At 42.5% G+C, this 25129-nt stretch overlaps 1 protein-coding gene across 8 annotated transcripts in view; it reads right to left on the bottom strand.

Annotated features, from left to right (window-relative positions):
* DLGAP1 (DLG associated protein 1) overlaps positions 1-25129 on the bottom strand; it is a 587128-nt gene that overhangs the window by 9874 nt on the left and 552125 nt on the right. For all 8 annotated transcript variants that reach the window (XM_087818968.1, XM_087818969.1, XM_087818971.1 and 5 more), the window contains one exon: positions 11456-11877. In XM_087818968.1, the coding sequence (XP_087675094.1) occupies positions 11456-11877 (422 nt within the window). The remainder of the gene's footprint in view (positions 1-11455; positions 11878-25129) is intronic.

The following is a 25129-nucleotide window of genomic DNA, read 5'->3' as shown; positions in this document are numbered from 1 at the left end:
CCTACTTCTTTGCCCTTCACACTCTTTTTTAGGGAATTAAAAATTCACTTTCATTTTTAGGGAAGAAGTTCTAATGGAGTTTGCCCTGTTTTATTTGTCCACTGTACACTGACTTGGTGTGTGAGATAACTCTTTTCTCCCAGAGGTAAATTTCATATTTGTTACATAGGCCATAAGGAAATACAAGACTAATAAACAGTAGATGGTAAACACCAGTGGAAGTAAACAGTAGGGAAAAAAGCTGAATCTTGGTAAAGAAGTGAGATAAGAAGAAAGGTCATTGTAATGTCATTTAGAAACTACTCTGAAATATTCCATACCAAACTTCAGCAGAGTGTAAAGAAAAGACTTCGGTCAGGCATGCTAGGAAAAGAAGTCTAAAGGAACAACAGTGAGTGAGATAGACAGCTTTCAGCTGTGGGCTTTTCCCATGCATATAAAACAGCCCAACCTGGTATTGGAAAGTTCTGGAGGAGGTGTAGGTACAGTGCATCTTTCCAGGGTTAGCTTTGCATCTGACTATTTTGCTGTAGCACAGCAGCAGTAAGCTTTTCTGGGGCTGGCCTGGCCCCCAAAGCCAGAGGAGCCTGAAAGTGTCGCGTCTGTACAAAAGCTGGTGGGCAAGGCTGACCTTCAAATTATGTTTTCATGGAGCAGGGACAGTCCTTGTGGGTTCCGGGAATTCATTAATTCGACAAATATTTATTAAGGGCACACGGTGTGCGAGGCACTGTGCTGGATGGATGTGACATAGTGATAAGCAAACGTCTTGCCCTCCTGAGTTACATTCTGGTGCGGGGTAGTGGGAGAGACTGTAAAACATAGAAACATGGATTTAAAGGTCTGGGATTTGCTAGATTACTTGGAATGGTCAGATGGGGCTGAGCATGATTGAGCAATTCTAAGGACAGTGAATTCCTTAAATGGTGGTTAGGGAACATTCCGTGTCCTTGGTCTCTCTTAAGAAATAGAAAACAAACAAACAAAAAACATGGTTTGGGGTGGGTATCAGTTCCAATATAAAAACTGACTCTGGGCTAAACAGCTTGTTTTAGAATTTTATTTATTTATTTTTGCTGATTGACTGTTAGAGAGAGGAAGGGAGAGAGGCATCGATCTGCTGTCCCGCTTACTCACGCTTGCTTTGGTCGGCTCTCGTGTGTGCCCTAACTGGGGTTGGACCCGCAGCCTTGGCATACTGGGGTGATGCTCTAGCCAACTAAGCTACCCCGCCGGGGCAACAGCTTCTTGCAGTAATCGTCATTTGAAAATGCCACTGCTTTTCATTTGGAAAAGAATTAAAATACATGAAAGTAGAGAGGGCAATATAGCAAACATCTATGTATATGCTCCTCCCTAAAGAAACAAACGTTATGTCTCTTGAACTGCGAAGGCGGAAACACTGGTTTCTCTGACTGCTTCCGATTCTCTTTACCATGCCCGACTCTGTGGTCATTAGTCAGGGCTCAGAAACAGAGAATAGGTGTGTTTCTTACCCTTCACACAGCTTTCCCGGAACCCAGACACTGCATACGGATTCGAAGGACTACGTCGGGCCGTGTCTCCCCTGTGGAGGTTACTGCGGTGGGCACGGGGGATGCTTCCCGCCCGGCCTCCTACACTGCATTTCACCGAGTATGCCACGTTTCCAGCCCGTCTGTGCGTGTAATAGCCGGGCAAGGGCACAGGCTCCGGCGTCAGGGGTGATCAGCCACGCCGCTGAACAGCTGCCGCTCCGGGAGAGCCTGTCGTGTTGGAACGGCAGCCCTACCAGCCTACCAGTCCCCTAAGTGCCGGATTCTCCACAGGGCAGGCTGCCTCTGCTCTCTGTCCTCAACTCCGTTTGTCCTTCCAGGCCTGCGGGCTGGCTCTCTCTTCCCACTCCTTACTTTTCTGGATCTCTCCGCATTTGACACAAAGGAAACTCAGCTTCCTTGGCTCCCACGCTGCATTCTGGCTCTGACACTGTCTTCTTTATTCCTGCCTCTCACTTCACCTTGTAAATGTTGAACACAGACTCAATCCTGAGCTCACCGCCCTTATTCCGCGTGAGCGATCTCAGACACTCTCCTGGTTTCAGCTATTTTGTAAATACGTTTAGTTTCTCACATTTGTCACTCCAGTGTCTACCAACCCCTCAAGCCTCAGAGCATATTTAAGCACCCGCCCAACACCTCTTATCTCCCCCCAGTTCCCTAGTTGATTACAATTAGGGCTGCAAGGCTGGGTCGCCCCTTCCCTACCGTGAATATTCTCCCTCCCTTTCTAATCTTGGAGGTTTGAGTTTATTAAGGGAACTAGAGGGGCCTCTTACCTCATAATTCTTAAGCTTGAAACTTTTCCATGGTTCCCTATCATCCATGGGATGAGTGGAAACTCCTTTCGGCGGCTTGCAGGCAAGGCCCACCTGTCCAGCCTTACTTCTGCCCACTCTCTCAGTGCTTTGGGCCTCCAGTTTCCCAGATCTAAAACAGTCTCTCTCCTCAATGTCTTTGCTCAGGCTCAACACTAAACCGGAGAAGCCTCCTGCTGGGGGGCTTACCCTAGGCCCTCCCCCTGCGCTCAGGTCTGCCTCCTCCAGAAACCCACACCTCCTTTCACCTCTCCTTCCGCGATGCTCCTCATATTCCCATGCACAGCTCTGTCTTTTCCCTTCCCACATGCTTCCCAGTATAGGTCTGACTTTCTAACCAGACAAGCTGCTCTTCAATGGCATAGACTGTGTCTACGAAACAGGTTTTGAAATTAACTGACTCATCTACGAATTTTATGTTAACCAGAAAAATAAATTAACTGCAACATTCTAGGCCTTAAGCATTCTAATTCTTTAAGGTTTTTACCAGGTCTAACATCACTTTTTAAGTTGTAGTCTTGATTAATTAATTAGCTAATATAGTCTTGGCTGGACTATTATTCCCCTTGGGATTCTGTTACAATATTATTTGTGCTGATTTAGGCTGGAAAAGCCAAGCCATTTGGGATCAGTTGAATGTGCTGCATGTGTGAATCGAACCTCCTAATTTTCAGGTTTTGAATTCTTTGCACTCATCTGGCTTTCCCCTCCCTCAATGTTGTAGACTTTAGAGGTAAAGGAGGAAAAAGGAATTTTGAAAAAGTGGGTCGACCCACTTACTTTAAGGTCCTGTGGATTTGTCAGCCTGAATCTGTGTGATTCCAAGTTGGGATTATCCAAATGGAGACATTCTTATTTACAAGAATGGCTTCTTGGAAAACAATTTCTTCAAACAACTGGCCACTTCTCAAGCAGAGTTGTGATCCAGAACTGCTGTCGACAAAAGGTTTCCATAGAAAACATGGATCTATTGCCCAGCCGGTGTGGCTCAGTGGTTGAGCTTCAACCCATGAACCAGGAAAACATGGATCCGTTTCATTCCTGGCTGGCAGGGGCTGCTCTGCATTTAACAAGAGTGCTTTTATTTTATTTAGTCATTTTTTAGCTAAAACTTGGTGGCTAATAAACAAAGAATGAAATTCACAAGCAGAAATTTTCCCATAAACTAAAACCAGGGCTTCCACAGGGCTAAAACATAGCAGGGTGGGGGATGCTGTTTCATTTGTAAAGAGCAAGTTTTCAAAAACTCAACTGACTTTACTTTTTTCTCCCAGCACTGAAATAGTAGCAACATCATATGCACTACATAGGTAAGTCCAATTTTTGAACCTTTGAAAGCGGAAGGAAATGAAATTAGTTAACATTTCCTCTGGTAATACAGAAGAAAAGAACATAATGCCGTATTTGAAGTCCATTGTAATTATATTCTACAGAAACAGTTATTGTTAGAGAAAACAATGGAGATCTTGCTCCGCGAGTCAGTCCCTCTCTCTGCAATCTCTGCCTCTCTGCAGTGCGGGACCATGGAACTCATTCCAGTCTGGAATAATGGGGGCATTGCTGGCCTGGGGAGCGGGAGAGCTGTTTCCAGGCCTGGTTCTGTCTTCAACTTGCCATAACACTTCACCTCTCCATGCCTCAGCGCTCTCCTCAGCCTCCAGACCACCCCCAGTGAGTCACACCCACAAAAGCATGCTCTGTAATGTCCCTCTGGCACCAACACCTTCCTCTCTGTGCTCAGTGCTATGCAAAGCGAAATGAACTGAGCATCTAGAAAGTTAAACGTAAGTCACATTACACACAATTTCCTTTTCACTACTTTCACTTCCTCCTCAGTCACTAATTTCAGGTTGGCCAGACCTTGAGAAAAGACACACACAAAAAAACTATGTAGTGTGTGTGTGTGTGTGTGTGTGTGTGTGTGTGCGCGCACACATGGTGAGGGAGGACAGGGAAGGACCTCTGGAAGCCTACTTCAAAAGTAAGATGAGGCTACAACAGAAAGTAACTAGGAGGCATCCATCTCTCCCGGCTTAGAAATACACGAGGGCTTGAGGCAGGCAAACTGCAGAAATTACGAGAGCTGCTTTGCCTGCCGCCCACTGTTTCGAAGGCTGCAGAGACATGCTACAGGCGACACTGGGCAGAGCGACCCGGCGATCGCACCGATAGACGGTCACAGTGATGACTGTGCACAGCTTCCGTAACTCAACCTGAAACCGGGCAAACCCCATTTCAGGTTTCATTACCAGTCTCACACTCCCTGCCAAGGCTCACAAGCCTTCTGGGGGACTCAAGGCCAAGTTTCACTGACTTGGATGCTATTAGCAGGCAACATTAAAGTGGAATCAATCTACCTCCTGCACACGCTCTAGGTTTATCAGTTCGTTTCAGATAGAGCCTGAAAATTCCACATAGAAGTTGTTCACGATTCAGGAGGCAAAGATAGATTTCCAAGCACAATCAACCAGTATTCCATCCCAGGGCCATTGAAACCCGAGCCCGTGTTTTTCCCCCGCGGTAGACAGCATTCCAGGTTAGAAGCATTCAGTTCCATCTGGCCGTTTCATTCCCGGTCAGATAATACCAGACGTATCCATGTAACATACAAGCCACTGTCAAACAGCACTGAGCCATCTCCCCGAGACAGCTGTTTCACACAAGGCTTCATTGTCTGAGAAAAGCTTGTATCATTTTACTTCAAGTGCTGAGGGAACAAGCGTTCTGTCAGCTGCCACGGTCTGGAGGAAAACTCACTCACTGCAGCTTCTCATTGTTTTGTTATTGAGCCAAAAACCTACTATCGACTGTCAGGGATGAAGGTTTAAAACAAGAATGAAAGTCCTTGCTCTGCTTTTATTTTATCAGGGAAAATAATAGCTTCGCACACCCGAAGAATTTATGGTTACACTTTTCAAAAGGTAGCTTGAGGGGACTGGGTGACTACAAGTGCTTGTTTTCACTCTGCCCTGCGTGGCCTCATTTATCCAGTTTCAGGTAAACTGGGCAAGTGTGTTCCAGCCCCGGGAATGCCAAAAACAAAGTCCCTAGGAAGCAACTGTCACAGTGAGGATAATGACATCATAAAATAATGGATCACTGAATAATCAAAATGGGATGGCTCTTTCTCCATCGTTTCTCTAATAGAGAAAGATGATTGCGACCACCCAAGCCCAAATCTGCACTTCAAATTCCCACTGAGCACATCGGTTCTGTTCCTAACTCCTCCTCCTCCTTCCCTGCCATGAACATACTCTACAGTCGACTCCTGCACAATGCACAGGTGAGGGGCACCGACTCCCATAGTTCAAAATCAGCATATGACTTTTGACTCCTCCAAAAGTTAAGTTGTCCCTTGATACCTATGGGGGATCGGTTCCAGGACCTCAGCAGATACCAAAACCCAAGGATGCCTAAGTCCCCTAACATAAGATGGCACAGGTCAATGCACACACAGTAGGTCCTCTGTGTCCACAGACTCTTTACAAGAACAGTACAGGTATTTATTGGGGGAAAAATCCTCATATAAGTGGGCCCACACAGTTCAAAGCTGTGTTGTTTAAGGGTCAGCCGTATTTTGAATTCAGGAAGACATTTAAAAAAATGCCCTACATCCCTATAAGCATAATGAACAACTCCGAGCATGATGATAATACACTCGTTCTACCTACCTTTAGCTACTGTAGACATTTTTTTTAAAGGTTTTTTTGTTTTGTGTTTTTTTTACTGTGATAAAATATACATAAGAACTACTATTTAACAATTTTTAAGTGTACAGTTCAGAGAGACATTAAGTACATTCATCAAACTTTTTTTTTTTTAAATCCTCATCTGAGGATATTATTTCCATTGCTTTTCAGTGAGAGTGGAAGGGGGAGAGAGAGAGGAAGAGAGAGAAAGAGAGAGAGAAACAGAGAGAGACAGAGAGAGACAGAGAGAGAGAGAGAAACATCAACGAGAGAGAGACACACCGACTGGTGCCTCCCACACACCGCCCCTGGGCCGGAACCTGCAACTGAGGTACGTGCCCTTGGCTGGAATCAAACCAACGCTCTAACCACTGAACCAAACCGGCTAGAATCACTGAGCATTTTAAAAAATTAGAAAATTGGGATAATTATGGTGCCCAACAACGTAAGATAAGCAAGTATGGTTAGAATCTTCCTTTCTCTCCCTCTGTCCTTCTTATCTTCCCATGAAGACTTTGAAGACTAGCTCTCTTGGGAGGGACTTGTCAAGGAGCCACCTTCTTCATGTACCCTGAAGAGAGGTCCTCCTTGTATAGGACCCGAAGAACACACAAGGTGACTTGACCAAGAGACAAGACACAACTGTGTTTGACCCATGTGTCAAAGCTATTTTTCTGGGTGTACATAGATGGCTTTTTTAGAAAGCTGCTTATTTAGAAATTGGCTATGCCTGTAAAAAGAATTGACCTCCCTTCCTTACCACCCCTCTTTTGAGAAGAGAAAAGGTTAAATTAGAGGATTAGTAAAACAAAGGCCCTGTGCAACTTCAGGCCCAGTTATCAGAACAGAATTGTGGTTGCCAAGAAGCCGGGGAGAGATATGTAGAGAGAGCTTTAGAGGACAGCACCAAGCAACAAAGTATCATTATCTTGTCAAATGTTATTCATGTTGTATCTGTTCCATCAGACACTTCTGTGTTCTGTGACCTTGGACGAGATACTGCCAGAGAGCTGTTTTGAGGGCAAATAAAACAACCTGTCAAAGTCTCTGGCCCACTGCCGGGGGGTTATTGTAAAGGCAAGACGAATGGTCTTTCGTGTGCTTATGTTCGCCCTTCTTACGGCGGAGGTTTGCTGCGGCTTTCTGGTCATGTCTTCCCCGGGATCTGCAACTCTTTGTCCTGTGCATATGAATTTACCTCCGCACTGGTTAGAAATCTGGAATGCTAGTAGATTGGAGCTCCTGTTTTGTAGCGCCCAGAGCATAAAATATAGAGAAGGCCTTCAAGGGCTGGCAGAATAGAATCGCGTCCCAAGAGCTGGAAGGGACACACAGGGCTCATCCAGATCACCCAGGTGACCAGTGCAGCAGTCTTTTCTATCTTTTTTGTGGCAGGTGCTCCTCTCTCTGCCAAATCCTTGCTCTCATGGGAAGGGCTCATCCCCTCACAAGGGAACCTCCTTCCATCTTTTGGCAAAAATAACTGCTAGTTACTTATTGAGTATTTTTTTAGCTACTTAGGAAGAAATGTTTTGTTAGGTAAAATACTTTTGTAAAACAAAATTTCCAAAGTATTTTGAGGACTCAAATACTTATTCACTGATCCTCTGCTATGTGCTAGCAAATATGAACATAATGAGATGATAATAATTTCTGTCCTCAGAGAGCTCACTTTTCAGTGGAGGAGAGAGATACACAAATTATCATAAAATTACGTTGGAAATACCTGATAGAGAAACTTACAGGCTTTTACAAAAGCACCAGGGAAACACATCCAATGCAGCCTGAGGGGAGACATTTTGCAAAGACTTCCAGGTGAGGCCCAAGCTGAGGCTTGAAGGAAGAACCATGTATTGTAAACTAGTTGCGCTTATATAAATAGATGCTACTAATTTGGATCAGTTTTGTACATTTTAAAAAGCACATGTAAAAGGGATTTATTTCTAAACTTTGTGTAAGCAGTTCAATCTAAAGTTATAAAATTATATTTAAAAAAGTAATAATTTGAGTTCTGGCCAGGTATTTCAGTCGGTTAGATTGTTGTCCCAATATACCAAGGTTGCGGGTTCCATACCCAGTCAGGGCACATTCAAGAATCAGCCACTGAATGCGTGAATAAGTGGAACAACAAATCCATGTTTCTCAATCTCTCTCTTTCTCTCCCTCCTTCCCTCTACTCTTTCTCTCTTTCTAAAATCAATCAATAAAAAATTTTTTTAAAGTAATAATTTGGATTTTTCACTATAGACCATTGGCTTTCAAACTGTATCCTAGGAATCTTATTATTTTGGGGGGGATGGGTGTGTTTTTAGGTACCTTGGTCTGGGGTGGTAGGAGCTAAGCAGCCAGGCCTCCGGGCCCTCACCAGAAGTGCTTCACTGTTCCTCCTGTTATATTTATGGGTGTCGTATGTATTTTTTAAATTAGGAAAGGGGGTTCTGATATTAAAATATGTTTCAAACTACAAAGGGAGAACAATGTCAAGAAGGGTTCATGACATACTTGTCACCTAAGGCTAATTTTCTCAGTTGTGTACTTTAAAGCAAAGCACTAAAAATAGTCCCACCCCTAGTTGTCTTAGCTTGTTCTGCAACCATGACTTTAGCACCTCCCCCCCAAGGCAGCAACCTCATAAAATAAAGGGGTAGATTTGAGAAAATTTATCACTGTTCTGAGGAAAACACCTTCAAGAAGTGCAATTTATTAAGGGTGGGACAATGGCACCTTCATGTACAGAGACAGCAAATTATCATTCTTTAGAACAAATCTTGTTATAACAAATACTCTCGTAACAAAAATCTCTTCATATGGATTAGGTTTATAAGTCCTAATTTAGAACAGCGAATGATCGGGCAGTTCATGTTTATTATTTTGGGACTTTATCATTTCAAAATACAAATATGCTTTTCTTTTTTCCCAAACAGAGGATGAGAACCTGGTTTTCTGACAAGATTGTTGCCTTTCAAATATATGTGGTTGTATCAAAATACATTGTTTTTTATATAACCACATATAGTTTTCATAGTTCTTTTAAAGGATGATTTTCTAAAATAGTTACACAATGATTATCCTTAAGCATCATTATGAAGCTGGGTTGAGAGAAGTAGATCCAATTTCAGATTAAAAGAAAAATCAGGTGAGCAGCTTCCCTGGGTCCCACTGAAAGCCAGCCAGGAAGGTAGAGTGAGCCCCGGCCAATGAATAGAATGGACCGAAATCTGAAAGACAGCTTGTTCTGTTGAGCAGCGTTCAAAGGCCAGTGCTCCTGAGACGCTGATTTTTCCTAGGAAAATCAAGGAAACTTTGGGTATGCCCACCAGGGGGAAAGAAGCAACTGCTGGGGCTTTCTTACTGAAACCTGTCGCCGCTCAGTGCTCCTGGTGGTGTCTCATTCACCTGTTCTGAGGGCAAAACGTTGATTCTGCTTGTGGGTCAACTCTCAGGTGAGCCTGCACTGGCACCAACTCTCAGGGGTAAGTGTTGAGGAGATTTACTTTCCACTGTTAAGTTGTTTGCACTCATAATATGAAAGAACCAAAGGAATGGTACAGAAACCCATTTATGGATTTAACCTGCTCATAAAGGTAACAAATACGCTTGTCAGCCAGCTGGTAGGGTCCAGGCAGGAGGAAGGAGCAGAGAGAAAAGATGTGAGCAGGAAAGCGGACACAGCGAGGAAATCCCACAACTTGCTGTTATTTCCAGGCTTAGCTTTCATTGAAAAATAGTTCCTTAATGGGAAACTCACTGCTCCTTGACACAATGAGTTTGGTTTATTTAGTGAGTTATTTTAACATGGTTTACAGCAGGCTCTTGGTCTAATTATTATGAAATTACTATTATTTTTGTTAGAGAAGATAATGCATGATGGTTATGTAAAAAAAAAAAAAAAAAAGTCCTTATCAGTGAGCGATACACGGTGAAGTGACACAATGCGTTAGATTTTTTTTTTTTTTAAGAGACTCTGGCAAAAATAATAAGTGGGGTTAGATAAGAAGATAAGACTGGTGAACCTTTAAACTTCATGATGGGTATATGGGGGTTCACTATATTATACTTTCTACTTACATGCATGTTTTAAAGTTTTCATAATAAAAAGTTCGACACTGATTTTAAAAATAGGTCTAAAAGGCCACACCAGGACAATACTCTTCTAGCTGGTTCCCACACAAAAATGAAGGCAGCCTACTACTAAATTTCTTTGATTCAAAAAAATCATCAGTTAGAAGGTCGACCATTCATTTAATAATAGTTTTTCAGAGGAAAATAAGCACACAACATTAAAATACACAGTGATTGTAAACTATATCGAATTTCAGAATTGTTGAAAATGTGTAAAATGTGCCTCAAAATGGTAGTGATCTGCCATTTTTTTCTTTGCCAATTTTTTTTGAAGTTTTTTATTTATTTAATTTTATTTTTTTATTTAATATCTTCATTGATTTCAGAGAGAGGGAAGGAGAGGGAGAGAGAGTGACAGAAACATCAATGATGAGAGAGTCATTGATCAAGCCCACAACAGGGCATGTGCCCTGCCCGGGAATCGAACCCCGATCGCCTGGATCCCAGGTCGACGCTCAACCGCTGAGCCACGCCCGCCGGGCAACTTTGCCAGTTTTCAATAGGAATTGTTGTTGCTAAAAGGCCAAGTTTCAAAACAATGGTGTGTCAGGTCTTCATTACTTAGTTATTCATCACATTTTATTTTATCATTTAGTTTAACCCCTTAAATTGGAATTCCTGTTAATTTAGCAGCTGCAGGTTTGCCTCCCTAAAATGTAAGCGAGAAAGTGCACGCAAGGCGGGCTTAAGTGTGCAAATGAGCGTGGCCCCCTTCCTGGCCTGTACATGACTAGTCTTGTTTTGATATTGTCTGTTAATGACAATAATAAAACTAAGCTGCCCGGGGCGCGCTCAGCGGCTGAGCATCGACCTAGGATCCAGGAGATCCCGGCGTGATTCCCGGCCGGGGCGCAGGCGTGGTTGCGGCTCGATCCCCAGCAGGGGGCGTGCAAGAGGCCGCGGATAGATGACTCATAATTGATGTTCTCTCTCTCCCTTCCTCTCTCTGAAATCAATAAAAATATTTTTAAAAACCACCCCCCAAAACCGTAAGCTGGTACGTGCCCAGTGCCCAGGTACCTGCGGACCTGGAACTCGTTAGAATTCTGTTTCCTGAGACTCAGCACCCTCGGGGGCGCCCCACGCTCAGCTCCTGTTTCCAGAGGACCCGCGCCAGCGCGGGGTCCCGGATCCAGGGCAGCGCGGGGTCCCAGGTGCCGCCCGGGCGCCCGGCTCCCAGCCGGAACCCGGCTCCCCCGCGGCCCCGGGCGGGGCTGCACTGCGGGCCGACCGGGAGTCTCGGGGCGCGGGGCGGGGGCGCGGGGTGCGGGCGCGCAGCTGCGTTACTTACTGTCGTCGGGCAGGCGGTTCTCCCGCTCTTCTCGCTCCATCTGCTGGCACCACCCTTCCATGCGGTCCCGCTCCGCCTGCAGCAGCTTCAGGAACCAGTGGCCGTCCCGGTGGCACACCGACCGCTGCACGGCCTCCATGGGGTCCTCGGTGATCGAATCGATCCAGGGATCCGGGGGAGGCAGAATGGAAGGGTCGAAATCCGCGTCGAAGTCGTCGTCGGCGGCGCAGGCGTGGTAGTGGTTCCCCGAGCCCTGGATGCTGACGGTGGAGGTGCTGGCGTCGCGGGAGAACTGCCGCGGCGCGGCGCCCGCGCACGGGCTGTCCTCGGCGGGCTCCGGGGAGCTCTCCAGGCGGTCGTGGAGGTCCAGGTCGGCCTGCACGGCCGTCGTCACGCTGTTGGACCGCGTGAACCTGCGGAAGCTTGGAGAACAGAGGAGGGGGTTACCTCAAGGCGTTGCTCTGAAGCCACGCCGCCGTCCGCTCTTCCTCGCGGGGCCCGGGGGTCGCGGCGGCGCAGCCCGCGGGGCAGGCCCGGGTGCGAGCGTGCCAGCCGCCGCAGGCCCGCACAGTGCAGGCGTCTCATCTCTGCTCAGCATGGAAGCCGACCCAGAGGAGTTTTGGAAGTGGAGCAGCGTGTGGAGCTGTCAGGACCGGTACAGCCCGCAGGGCGCCGCTCAGCGGCTCAGCGGCGACCTAGGGTCCAGGAGGTCGGGGTTCGATTCCCGGCCGGGGCCCAGGCCCGGGCTGCGGCTCGATCCCCAGTCGGGGGCGCGCAGGAGGCCGCCGACCCATGACTCTCTCATCATGGATGTTTCTCTCTCTCTCTGAAATCAATAAAGATATATTTTTAAAAAACAACAAAACACCAGTATAATGTCCAGCTGCCTCCCCAAGTCTGGGCAGCTTGAATCCTGAAATTCAGACTGGTGAGGGGTAAGGGAGCAATTCAGTTATATCTTGTTATGCATAATTTGCACAGGAGTGGGAGGAGGGGAATCAACCCAAACTGCGACAAGACTATCATGAATCTGGCAAAATCACATTTCCCCAGGGGCAGCTCTTCCCTGAAAGCAAACTAAAACATTGATTAAGTTCCTCTTAAAATTAAGACTCCTCTCCCTGACAAGGAGTCACCTGTTTCTTGATCATATAGGTCATTGTTATTATTTGGTACAAAGCTTTTGAAGCAAAAATCAGCTCACAGGTCTAGTGTTCTCCTGCACCGTCCTCCCCTGTGCCTTTAATTCCCCTTCCTGCAGCCCTTCTACCAAGGTGATGAAAGACAACTTGTGAAGAGATGCAACCTGAGCATTGTATATGGACATCCATGTGATTAGTGTTTCCCAGCCAAATGGCTCCTGCATCTCTGATGGACTCCTGCAATGAAGGTGGAGACGTGTGCAAGAGGGGGGGATGGGGGAAGAACACAGGAGCAGTGACTCCTTTCTCAGACAAGGTGTGGGTGTGAAGTAGTTTAAACTACACCAAAAAAGCTTTACTGGCTCCTGGAGCGCGTAGGAAACAATGATGGAGAATAGAAGTCCCCGGAAAGCGGCATCATGTGTCTGTTACCCAGTCTGTATTTCTTTTCTCCCTTTTTTTTAAAAGGAAACTTCTTGATCTAATATGTATATTTTTTTATTGTGAAAAAATACATAAAATTGACCATTTTAACAATTTTCAGTGGCATAAGTACAGTATTCACATTGCTGTGCAACCCTCACCACCATCCATCTCTAGGACTTTTTCATCCTCGATAATTGAAGCTCTATACTCATTAAATAACTAGGACCCATTCTGCCCTTCCCCCAGGCTCTGCAACCACCAGTTCTCCTCTCTCTATGAATTTGACTACTGTAGGTCTCTCATATAAGTGGAATCATAAAGTATTTGTTCTCTTGTGGCTGCTTATTTCACTTAGCATAACGTCTTCAAGGTTCATGAGTGTTGTAGCATGTGTCAGAATTTCCTCCTTTTTAAAGGGTGAATAATAGCCCCCCCTTATCCATGGGGATATGCTCCAAAACCTTCAGCATATCCCTGAAACCATGGATAGGACTGAACCCTGTATATACTGTTTTTTCCTACACATTCATACCTGTGATAAAGTTTAATTTATAAATTAGGCACAGTAAGAGAGTAAAAACAATAACTACTATTAAAATAGAGCAATTATAACAATATACTGTAATAAAAGTTATGTGGATATGATCTCTCAAAATTTCTTATTGTACTGAACACACCTTTTCACTTAAAGGAAGCACTGTACAATTTCTCTTTTTTGAGTTGCCAACAGCACTACTCTTGCACTTAGGAGCCAATAAGTAAAAACAGGGTTACTTGGACACAAACACTGTGATACTGGGACAGTCATTCTGATAACTGAGACCGCTACTGACTAAGGGCAGGGCGTATACACAGCGAGAAGACGCCAGACAAAGGGATGATTCACTTCCCAGGAGAAACGGAGCAGGATGGAGCAAGATTTCATCACACTATTCAGAACGGTGCACAATTTAAATGAATTGTTTATTTCTGGAAATTTCCATTTAATATTTTTGGACATGGTTGACTTCCAGTAACTGAAACCCAAGAAAGCAAAGCCACAAATAAGGGGGGACTACTGTATGTATATATTGTATTTTGTTTACACACTTATCTCTTGATCGATTCTTAGGTTGCTTCTACTTTCTGGCTATTATGAACACTGCTGCTATGAACATGGGTGTACAAATATCTTTTTGAGACCCTGCTTTCAATTCTTTTGGGTATATACCCAGAAGCACAATTGCTGAATTATATGGTAATTCTGTTTTTAATTTTTTGAGGAACTGTCATACTGTTCTCCATAGCAGTTAACACCATTTTATATTCCCATCAAGAGTGCACAAGGGATCCAACTTCTCCACAACCTTGGCAACACTTATTTAACGTTTTTCTTTTTTTAAATAGTAGCCATCCAAATGGGTGGGAGACAGTACATTTTCTTGACCAGTTCAGGATTATGCCATTTTAAGACTGCTTACTTGCCAGTTGATTTTCAGTTACTGTTTCATGTTCAATAGTGCCAGGCTTAAACAATAGTGCACTAAACAATGTCCATAGAACATTTAATAAACTAGATATGTTTCTTAATGTTCCTGGAACACTCTATGAAAGCCAATTAGGATGAATGCTCAGGTCCATCAAAAGAATGACAAGAACAAAACAGGTAAGTAATTATTTGCAAGACTGAAGAAAGATTGGAAGTCACAAAAAGAAGTGAGTTCAACCCAGCCAGCATGGCTCAGAGGTTGAGCATTGACTTATGATCAGGGAGATCGAGGTTCAATTCCCATTCAGGGCACATGCCCAGGTTTCGGGCTCCATCCCCAGCAGGGGGTATGCAGGAAGCAGCCGATCAATGACTCATCACTGATGTTTCTATCTCTCTCTACTCTCTCCCTTCCTCTCTCTGAAATCAATAAAAACATATTAAAAAAAAAAAAAAGAGTCTCATCATCTCAATAAATTAATTTTTCCCCCTACACAATAAATGTCTAGGGAAAAAAGTGGCTGCACTAATCTGTGTGAGTTACTAGTGCGGTCAAAAAGATCAAATATGTTGTGGTTCATTTTATGAAGATAGACCAGACAAAACTGGCCCATTTCACTGTTTACTGTTTTTAAGAAACCGCTTTTGTTGAAGGTATTATACCTGGTCATTTTATAAGTTTTGAAACTCTCAAATTAAAAAACTACATAGTCTGAAAGTCTGAAAGTGATGTTAGAGATCTCTCGTACTAGCAATGAAAGGAAGGAGAGCCACTTATGTCTTGGCTGTGATGGGCCATTTCTGTATTCTTGTTCATCCCCAAAATGTTAAGTGGCATCTCCCGAAGCTGAACTCTCTCTCCAGCTGCATATGTGTGAATTGGATGACTCTCCCTTGCAACACTGACATTGTGGCTGTTCTACTAACACAAAATCCCAGCTATGAAAAAACACTAGGCTCCACTCTCCAAGATCATGTACTGCCAGAGGCATTACATTTCCAGACTTAAAGACGGACTAGTGCCTTATTGTTTTCAAGTGGAGCAAACTTGCCAGAGACAGAGTCTGTTTCACATACAAAACAGAATGACCTACTTTTTTGTGCCTGTTTTTATCTACACAAAACTGTACCACTGCCATTCTTGACAGAGGATCCTGGCTATGAATCTTGTAAAGTATCCACCTTCTTAAGAAAAATTACTTGGCAGTAGATTAGTAGAAGTTTGCAGTTTAGTCACCCAGAAAGAAATAAAAGTTAAGTAAAATGAAAATGGTTTGGGATTAAAAGCGGTGCCTTTGAACTCAGGCAGCCCTGTCCAGGCTGCACTGTTTCTATCAATTAAGTTCCTCAAGCAAGTGCTTTCTTCCACCCAAGAGCTTTCAAAGAATGTTCTGCTCTACAAAACTTTTTAAGTCTTTCATGTGCAAAGTTCCTTATTGGTGAAGGGTGCAATCAAGTTGCTGTTGTTTTAAATTTTTGAGAAAACCACAGAGGGAGTCACTGGATTAATTTCTGCATTTTTGAAAAGAATAGATCAGTTGCTGGTTGCTGGTAAAAATCTAAATGCTGAACCCAGGGTCTTGCTATTTTCAAACCCACAATTTCCAGTATTGAAGCTCCTTGGATCCTTCATGCCCTGAAGGCACAAGATGTAATAATTACAACTCCTGAAAAAAGACCAGCCAATATTCTGGCCTAAGGAGCAAAAAACCACAAAACTAAAGACCGGATCAACCAGTATGGGACACAATACCCTGTCTGTTCTGAAGAGCAAGGGGAAAGTCACTTGTTAGAATTCACCTCAGCTGTTGCTTTGTGCTCTTTCTATGAAACCAGTTTATATTTCAATTAGAGGATTTTCTGCCCCCCTTTCATGACTTTTCTGTTCAACAGGTTACAAGTCAGCACATAGATGGTGAATCGCAGAGGCCCACTCCTGTCTCTTTTGTTTGATGGGACTGTCTAAACAAAGTAAGTCGTGAACAAAAACTAAGCACAGTCATTATCTTCAGAACACACACGCTTTGGACCTGCAGGGCACTCCACCATGCGGACTCAAGTCATAAAACCATCTTCAGGGGACTAACTCAGTCATTCTGCTGCAGAGTCCTCTGGCTTCTGGTGATCTTTCTCTTTTTCATTCACCTCATGGCTGCTTTTCAGGGCTAAATCTAGTTTCAGGAGGAGAAACACCGGTCCGACCTGCTCTTTCTTTGTAGGGGACTTCAGGTGTTTTTCACTAAGCCTTCTGTCAAGGCCAATAGATGTGGCGTCTCAAAATGCAGCGATCTTGGTATTCGTGAAATGGCACTCTTTAACTGATGTAAGAACCCAAGACATCTCCTTATGTAAAATAAAAGATAGGTCAAAAGAAAGATGTGGGGTGAGGAGATTGAGGTCAAGAATTACACCTTTCTAAAAAAGAGGATCATGCTTCTTGTCCCATGAGCTTCCTAGTTAGAACAGAGCATGGAAGAACCTAGGCCTAATGCAACCCTTGCCCCCACATTCAGGGGAGAGGAACTCTCCAGCTTCCCATTTGTATGAGGTTAGCACTGTCTTTTTTTTTTTTTTTTTAGTACCTTTTATTTTTAATATGTCTTTATTGATTTCAGAGAGAGGAAGAGAGAGGGAGAGGAAGAGTTGAAACATCAGTGATGAGAGAGTCATTGATCGGCTGCCTCCTCCACGCCCCCGACTGGGGATCGAGCCCGCAACCCGGGCATGTGCCCTGACTGGGAATCAAACTGCAATTCCCTGGATCCTAGGTCGATGCTCAACCTCTGAGCCATGCCCGGCTGGGCAGGTTTGCACTGTCTTATTGACAAACTTCAAATCTACCTTAACACAAGAATCCATTGGTTATTTAAAACCCTCTGTGTTTGACATCCTTTTGCTTGAAGATCTCTATTTTTTTATTTGTTGATTTTTTTTTAGAGAGACAGAGAGAGGAAGAGAGAGAGCAATTTGTTGCTCCACTTATTAATGCATTCATTAGTTGATTCTTGCATGTGCTCTGACAGGATTGAAACTGCAACCTTGGCATATCAGGATGATGCTCTAACTCACTGAACTACCTGGCCAAGCCCATGAAGATCTCTTTAAGCAAAGGAAAAAGGAATAGGCTTTCAACATAAAGACTCTTTCTATTTCAAATAATTGTAATATATTTGTCAAATAAAATAAAGGGAGGAAATGGAAAATAACGACAGTGGGCTTGTTGTCATCTGATAGCTTCAAAGAGGACCCAGCATGTTGCCAGCCTCCTTTTAGTACGAGCTGGGCAGGTGCTAGTATGGTGGTGGGTCGTCACTACAAAACCTGGGTTAGGAGTCTCAACAGAGCATCCTTGAACTGACTGTGCCCCAGGAAGGACTGCTTTCTCTCAGCAACCAGAGCATTAGGTCACTCCTTGGCTATTGCCCTCAGGTAACTAAAAGCCCCAGAAGTCTCCTTCACAATTCTTTTTTATTGCGGCCTTGTTGTTGGGTCAAATGGAGGCCATAGGCTTGTGGGTTAGATGCTCTTTTTTTTTTTTTAAACTAAATTATCTTGAAAATCGTGTAAAAAAAGAATGAGGGGTGGAAATGACACAAAGACAGACAAAAGGAGGAAAGAAAAAAAAAAAGGAAGGAAGGAAGAAAAAAAAGAAAGTGTATGAGGCATATCAGGAATTATGCCAAGTTCCAGGCTTTTGAAATTTGAAATGCAGGAATGCCACACCTTTAAAACTCAGGTGCACTGTAAGAAACTATTTGGCTAGATCATGGTATTGTTAACCTGGCAAAGAAAAGAGGTCGTTTGCCAAAGCCTGTATAAGATCAATAGTGGGTATTAGGCTGTGCAGTGCTCCAAGTAAACTGTGAGGAGTGGGGATTGAGCCAAAGCTTCTGAGTTGGCAAAGGAGGGCTGTTTCGACTGCCAGAGATCTTTCCAAGTCTGTGGTTCCCGGACTGGCTGTCAGAAGATGCTGTCTCAATTTTGGAATTTGTTTCCATGTTCTGCTTAGTTGAAAAGGCACAAATCGCTAGAAGCCCAACGTTTACATATTTAAATAATTTGCAATCAAAAGAGATCATTGATAGTCGTTGACATTTGTTAAAGGAGAAAACAATGCTACCTCTCACACGCTTATTCCACTCAGTTATGACACCATGAATTTGAATGTATGAAGCAAGGAAGATTTTAAAAACTCAAAATGTTACAGAAATAGAGGTAATTTTGGTGATAAAAGCGTAATAATCTTATTCCCCGAGGCATGTGCTTCTAGAAACGGAGAGCAGCTCTCATAACAGATTGCTGCACTTCCCTCCAACACCTTAGCCTCAATCACAGACCTGCTGAAATGGCAGGTGTCGTTCTCAAGCATATTTTGATGCCAGCAAGTCCCCCCCCCATTAAGTGTCCCCTGGAGGTCTCCGTATTATCTTGCAATGTGCAAAAGGTAGACTAGGAGAGAAGGAGATGGCTCCACCAACTGGAGATAAGAAAGACCAGAGGCTTTTATGCAAATCACCAAAATATCCACCTGCTCTCATTTACATCCATCAACATAAGTGAAAGGATCTTGGCTTTCCCTTGCATACACATACCTCCAAACACACAAATCCTACTGAAGACATTCACTACTGAAGACATTCACTGTCACCTAAACACGCTGGCAGCAGGGAACTGCACACTGGGGAGCACCGGTTGGTTGCCCCAGAGGTCCCGGGGGACGGGGACCTCGGGCTCCCTGCCGCAGCGCAGCATCCTGCGGGAGGATCTTGCTGCACACAGATAGCCAGGAAAGGGTCAGAAGCTGACATTCCAGTTATGCTTTCTACTGAATGCCTATCACTTTTGCACTCTCGTAAAGTTGAAAAACTTAAGTCAAAGCAAGTTGGGGACTATCTGTACATATTGCATGATTCTATTTAAATAAAATTCTAGAAAATGCCAACGAGACAGAAAGCAAGTGGTGGAATAGGTAGGGAAGGAAAGGGTGGGTGGGAAGAAGGGACTGACTATACAGGTGCAGGAGGAAACTTTGGGTGTGACAGGTGCGTTCTGTTTTGATCGTGGTAATAGTTTAATTTTCTATACTTATGTATTTGACAAATATATGTCAAAACACCAAATTGTACACTTTACATATGTATAGTTTATTGTGTATCAATTTACCTCAATTAAGCTGTCAAAACAAAAAAAGTATATGATGGGATTTGTGCCCTCAAGTATCTCCTTCTGAGTGTAAACTGATAGAGATTATTTCAGGAGCTATTTACAAATGGATATCAATTTTTTTTTTTAATGTATGAGTTTTTAAACCCAGTAATTCCATTTCAGAAAGTGGAATAATCTGAAATTTTGAAAATATTTATTGGATAAAGGAATTTATCACAAGGTTATACATTACTATTTTGATCAGTCCACTTTTTATTTTTATCAAAATTATACATGCACATAGTTTTAAAATATCAAATGATTCTATGAGGCTAGCTATGAAAATGACAAATTACCAACCTATTTTTCTGCTCCAAGGGAGCCACTTTAAAAACACTATTTTGAAATAACAAATATTGCTATATTTTTGTATTTTAGTTTTTGTTCTTAGGAGAGATGAAGATTTAGATTTCTCTCCTCATCATCATCCCTCCTCCCCATATATTGCTTTTCTCTCTCTCTCTCTCTCTCTCTCTCTCTCTCTCTCTCTCTCTCGCACACGTACACACACACACACACACACACACACACACACACACACACACAAACGCACTTCTGGTCTGTCCTTGTATTTTTCCATTCTCCTGACAGAATTGCACTGTAAATTTGGATCAATAGTCAGAACTTGCTTTTATGACTACTTTATTGTGACCAGGCCTAAAAGCCAGTCAGAAGTCTGGGACTGGAAGAGGGGCTCATCCGCTCTAACCTTCCTCGTAGGATGATCTGGCTGGGACTTTCCCTTGCAAAATCCTTGATGTTGGTATCTTTGGGTCTTTGGGCTCAGGCTGGTCAGCTGTCCACAATAGACTGTCCCCTACTTAGGCCTAGAGGGAATTTTCCTGGCTGCCAGGATTCTGGGAGCTGAGTGAGCAAGGCTTAGGGCAGGTGCCTCAACACTGTTTGTAAAGTTCCACTTACCCTCCTGGTTTAGCCTCTTATTTTCAACACAGTAACCTTGCCCTCAACTGTGCCACTGTCCTCCAGACCAGAGACCCTTTTGTTTTAGCCTCTGAAAATGAGGAACCTCCAGTCTTTTACCACAGTGAGGAAGGACTGTCACTGGCTCTGCAGATTCAAGGGGTTTTTAGCTGCACTTTCATTTTACTTTCAGAGTGCCCAACACAGTCAGTTGCCATGACTTTTGTTGGTTCTAAAATTTAAATCAAGTTACGTCTTGGACTTCTGCATCAATGGCTTTAGATTCTGTTTCTCTGGTCAGGTAAGTCGGTTATCACTTGTCTATCTGCCTTCCAGCTTTCAAATTGGCTCTGTGTGTATCTGTGTGTCTGTGTGTTTTCCCTCTCCTGTTCTCTTCATTCTTGGCAATATGTGTAAAAAAAAACACCCCAAAATCCTTGTGCTATCAGGTAGTTTCAGAAAGCCTCAGAGATAGATGTGTGTATTTTGTCACCATCTTTAATCAAAAGTCAGTCTAGAAATAATGTAGATATTTAATAGCAGAAGAAAGGGGAAGCAAATTATGGCCCATCTATATTTTAAAATATTGTGTAGTCATTAAAAGAAATACTCGTCAAAAATTTTAATAATGAGAAAACTTTTGCTATAACATTAGTTGATTTTTTAAATATTACTAAATTTTAGCCCTGGCCAGTGTGGTTCAGTTGGTTGGAGCATCATTCCATAAACCAAAAGGTGGTGGGTTCGATTCCTGGTCAGAGCACATACCGGGGTTGCGTGTTTGATCCCTGGTTGGGTGCGTGCTGGAGGCAACCGATCTATGTTTCTCTCTTCCATCTGTATTTCTCTCTCTCTCTCCCTTCTTTTCTAAAATAATTTTTTTAAAAAGAAAAGAAATAGTACTAAATTTTATACATAGGATGATTTCAACAATTTTGAAAATGTTCCTGGAAATGTAGCCACTATTGAAAACAGTATGGAGTTTCCTTAAAAAATTAAAAATGGAACTGCCTTATGACCCAGCAATTCCACTTCTGGGTATTTATCCAAATAAACCCAAAACACTAATTTGAAAAAACATACGCACCCCTATGTTCATTACAGCATTATTTACAATAGCCAAGATCTGGCAACAGCCCATCAATAGATGAGTGGTTAAAAAAGTGGTGGTACATATATACAATGGAATATTACTCAGCCATAAAAAAGAATGAACTCTTACCACGTGCAACAGCATGGATGGGCCTAGAAGGTATTATGCTCAGTGAAATAAGTTAGTCACAGAAACTCAAATATCATGTGATTTCACTTATGGTGGAATCTAAAGAACAAAATAAACTAACAAAATTGAAACAGGCTCATAGACATAGAGAGTGGACTGGTAGATACCAAAAGGCAGGGGGGTTTGGGGAACGGGGTAAAAGAGCTGAGGAGATTAAGAAATACAAATTGGTAGATACAGAATAGTGATGTGGATGTTTACAGCTTAGGGAGTACAGGGAGTATCGTCAATAATATTGCAATGACTAGGTGTGGTGCAGATAGGTACTGGAAATGCTGGGGGAACGCTTTGTAAAGCATATGATTGTCTAAGGACTATGCTGTACACCTGAAACCAATACTTAATAATATTGGAAGTAAAGTGTAATTGAAAAATTAAAAAAATTAAAATACACACACAAATACTACTTCAATACTATCATTACTGCTACTACTACTATTTGCTTTTACTCTCTGCTTACTATATCCAGGCAGTGGACTAAGTATATTACTTTCTTATTTCATTTATCTCTTTTAACAACCTTTTGGGATATATATAATTTTTGTTCATGTATTAACCTACCTGTCTAAGATCATGTAACTTCTAAGTGGAAGGTCTTAAAATTCAACCTGGGCAGCCTTAGGGTATCAATATAGAGTGAGATTCAATGACTATTTAATATTTTAGAAAGTATCTTCATACTGATAATTTTGAAGTTTGGAAACTTTTCACAGTAGGAAATCAAGTTGCTTAGCTGTGTCTGCTAGGCTTTTATGAAAAATAAATATGGTCAGAAACAAGTAACCCAGGGAAGTTTGATGCTTTTGCTTTGTTTTTCTAATAAACATAAAATAGAATTCAAATAAAATAAATTAAAATAAAATAAAATGTTCCTGGAAAAAGTATGGGTAAAGCTATACTAATATTAATTCATGGTTAATGGATAAGATTATGGGGGATTTTATTTCTGTAATTTATAAATTTTTATAATATATAAATACTATCTTATTTTCTTTATTATTAGATTATTCAATTATAGAAAATATAGATTATATATATGTACACACACACACATATATGTAAAAAATCAGTTTTTTCAAATGCTCCAAACCCCATCAAAGTGGGTTAATGCAAGAAATTTAGTTTGAACCACTGTTGAAACACAATTGTTACTTAGCAGGAAAGGGGAGATCCCTGAGAGGCTCTTAGCTTTCTCACCTTAGTAAATAGAAAGGATTGGTTTATTAGATTTGCTAATTATCAGCTTGAAAGATAGGAAGACCTCATGCAAATTCCTGGGGAGAGTCAAAAGGACCAGAAAGAATGGAGACAGGATGCCAGGAAGCACTGGCATAGGGAACCGTGGCGGAGGTGAGTATTCCTGGGGGAGGAGTTGACAAGATTTGCCTGCTTTGTTTAGCATCAGTCCTGCATGTCAGCAAATACATGCCGTGTGGATCCCGTCAAACAGGGCCGCTAGCCAACCCGTGAAACAGGAATTGAGGAAAGATAGCTAATGTTTGATGGAGATAAGGAGTTTCTTCATGGACTTAAGATAAGCAGTCCTGTTTCAAAACTACATGCATTCATTGTCCCTGGCTCGGGGCTGCCAGGGCATTTTAACCAGTGACCTTTAGACGGCATTCCTGTGTGCAGGGCCCCACCCTGGGGCAGCCTTGGAGAATGAACGGGGCGCATTTGCTATCAATGGCATTTTGAAGATGTCATGGCTGCCTTAAAGCAGTCAGTTACCTAGTGCATTTTACTTTTTACTAATGAGTTGCTGACTTTTGTTTGATTTGGAACACTGGAGAGCACCCTGCATTTACAAGTCTGCCCTTTAACAGACAAATCAGCCAGGTGGACTTTGCTCTATTAGTTTTGGTTCCTAATTTGTGGTAAACTCAAAAGGTGATAATGAGTCTCTTGGCCTGTTACAAAGCCTTCCTCTTCCTCTTTTTGTACTATCTCTGTCTTTCTTTGGCTCAATTTTCTTTCTTCCACTTTTTGTTAGGTTACTGTAGAGTATCAGTCTGTTTATTTGAGGAAGGAAGAGATGGAATGTATTGACCATTCATTGTGGAAACAACAGTCTCAGCTTTATCACTAGATAATTTAAGAAAATCCTCCGTCTGTCATTAGGTAATTTCATCTTCCCAATTTGCTTTTTAAGCTCCTATGTAAATGAATTACTACCAGCAAAGTTATAAAAAGAATTATAATTAGAGACAGGAGATATAAGTAATCCCTTACTATTTGACAACGTATTTCTTTTGGAGATGTTGAAAAGAATCATTAGCATCAATTTAAATGCTTATTTACTTTACGGAGGTTAACTATGAAGTGACGTTTGAGGAAGGGTGTGTTTTAGAAAGTTAAGCACCAAAATTGGGTCTGTTAGCTCTTTGGAGAATAAATTTAAAATAAATTACTCAGTTTATCAAGGAACTGACCATCCTACAAACTTCAAGAATTCATTAAATGACTTTGTCATTGTATTGAAAGTCATCATGGTACCTAAGGTGATCTAGATTTTCTCCTAGAGGAAAGGAGAAAGAGAGAAAGAAACATCAGTTTTGTTAATCCTCTTATTTATGCATTCATTGGTTGCTTCTTGGATGTGCCCTGATGGGGGGAACAAACCCACAGCCTTGACATACTGGGACAATGCTCTAACCAATTGAGATATCTGGCCAGGTGTGTTAGCTTTATTGTCTTTTGCCTTTCCATATAAATTTTAGAATTGGTATATTGATATCCACAAAATAACTTGCCAGGATTTTTATTCGGATTGCATTGATTCTCTATGTCTGTCTGTCTCTCCAATTTTGGGGGTGGTGGTCTGTCCTGTGACTTTACTTCTCTGCCTGATTTAAGAAGAGTTGTTGATTTTTCAATTTGTTCAGCTTTTACTTGTTAGGACAGAATGGGGACTTCTAAGCTTCTTATATGCCAGACCAGAAACTGCCTATTATCCTTTCCACATATAAGGAAACCAAGGCACAAAGATATTTAGTTATTTGCTCAAGTCCCCCCAGCTACTATGTGGCAGAGCCATGACTTGAATGTAGGTGTTCTGGTTCAAGAGTCTGTGCTCTTAATCACTACACCATTGAGGAAAACAAGCAAGTCAGGCTGGTGGGGAATGAAGAAATATGTTTCCTTACGGTGAAATCTTTCATGTCTCCTAAGTTTACATTTTCAAAAAAATTTCTAAAACAATTAAAGAAACACATGCCAGAAAGTTTGGC

The sequence above is a fragment of the Miniopterus natalensis genome, chromosome 7 (genome assembly GCF_054644295.1).
Source record: "Miniopterus natalensis isolate mMinNat1 chromosome 7, mMinNat1.hap1, whole genome shotgun sequence".
Lineage (NCBI taxonomy): Eukaryota > Metazoa > Chordata > Mammalia > Chiroptera > Miniopteridae > Miniopterus > Miniopterus natalensis.
Note: the sequence above shows the minus strand (reverse complement) of the source record. Positions and strands in the feature narration are given on the sequence as shown.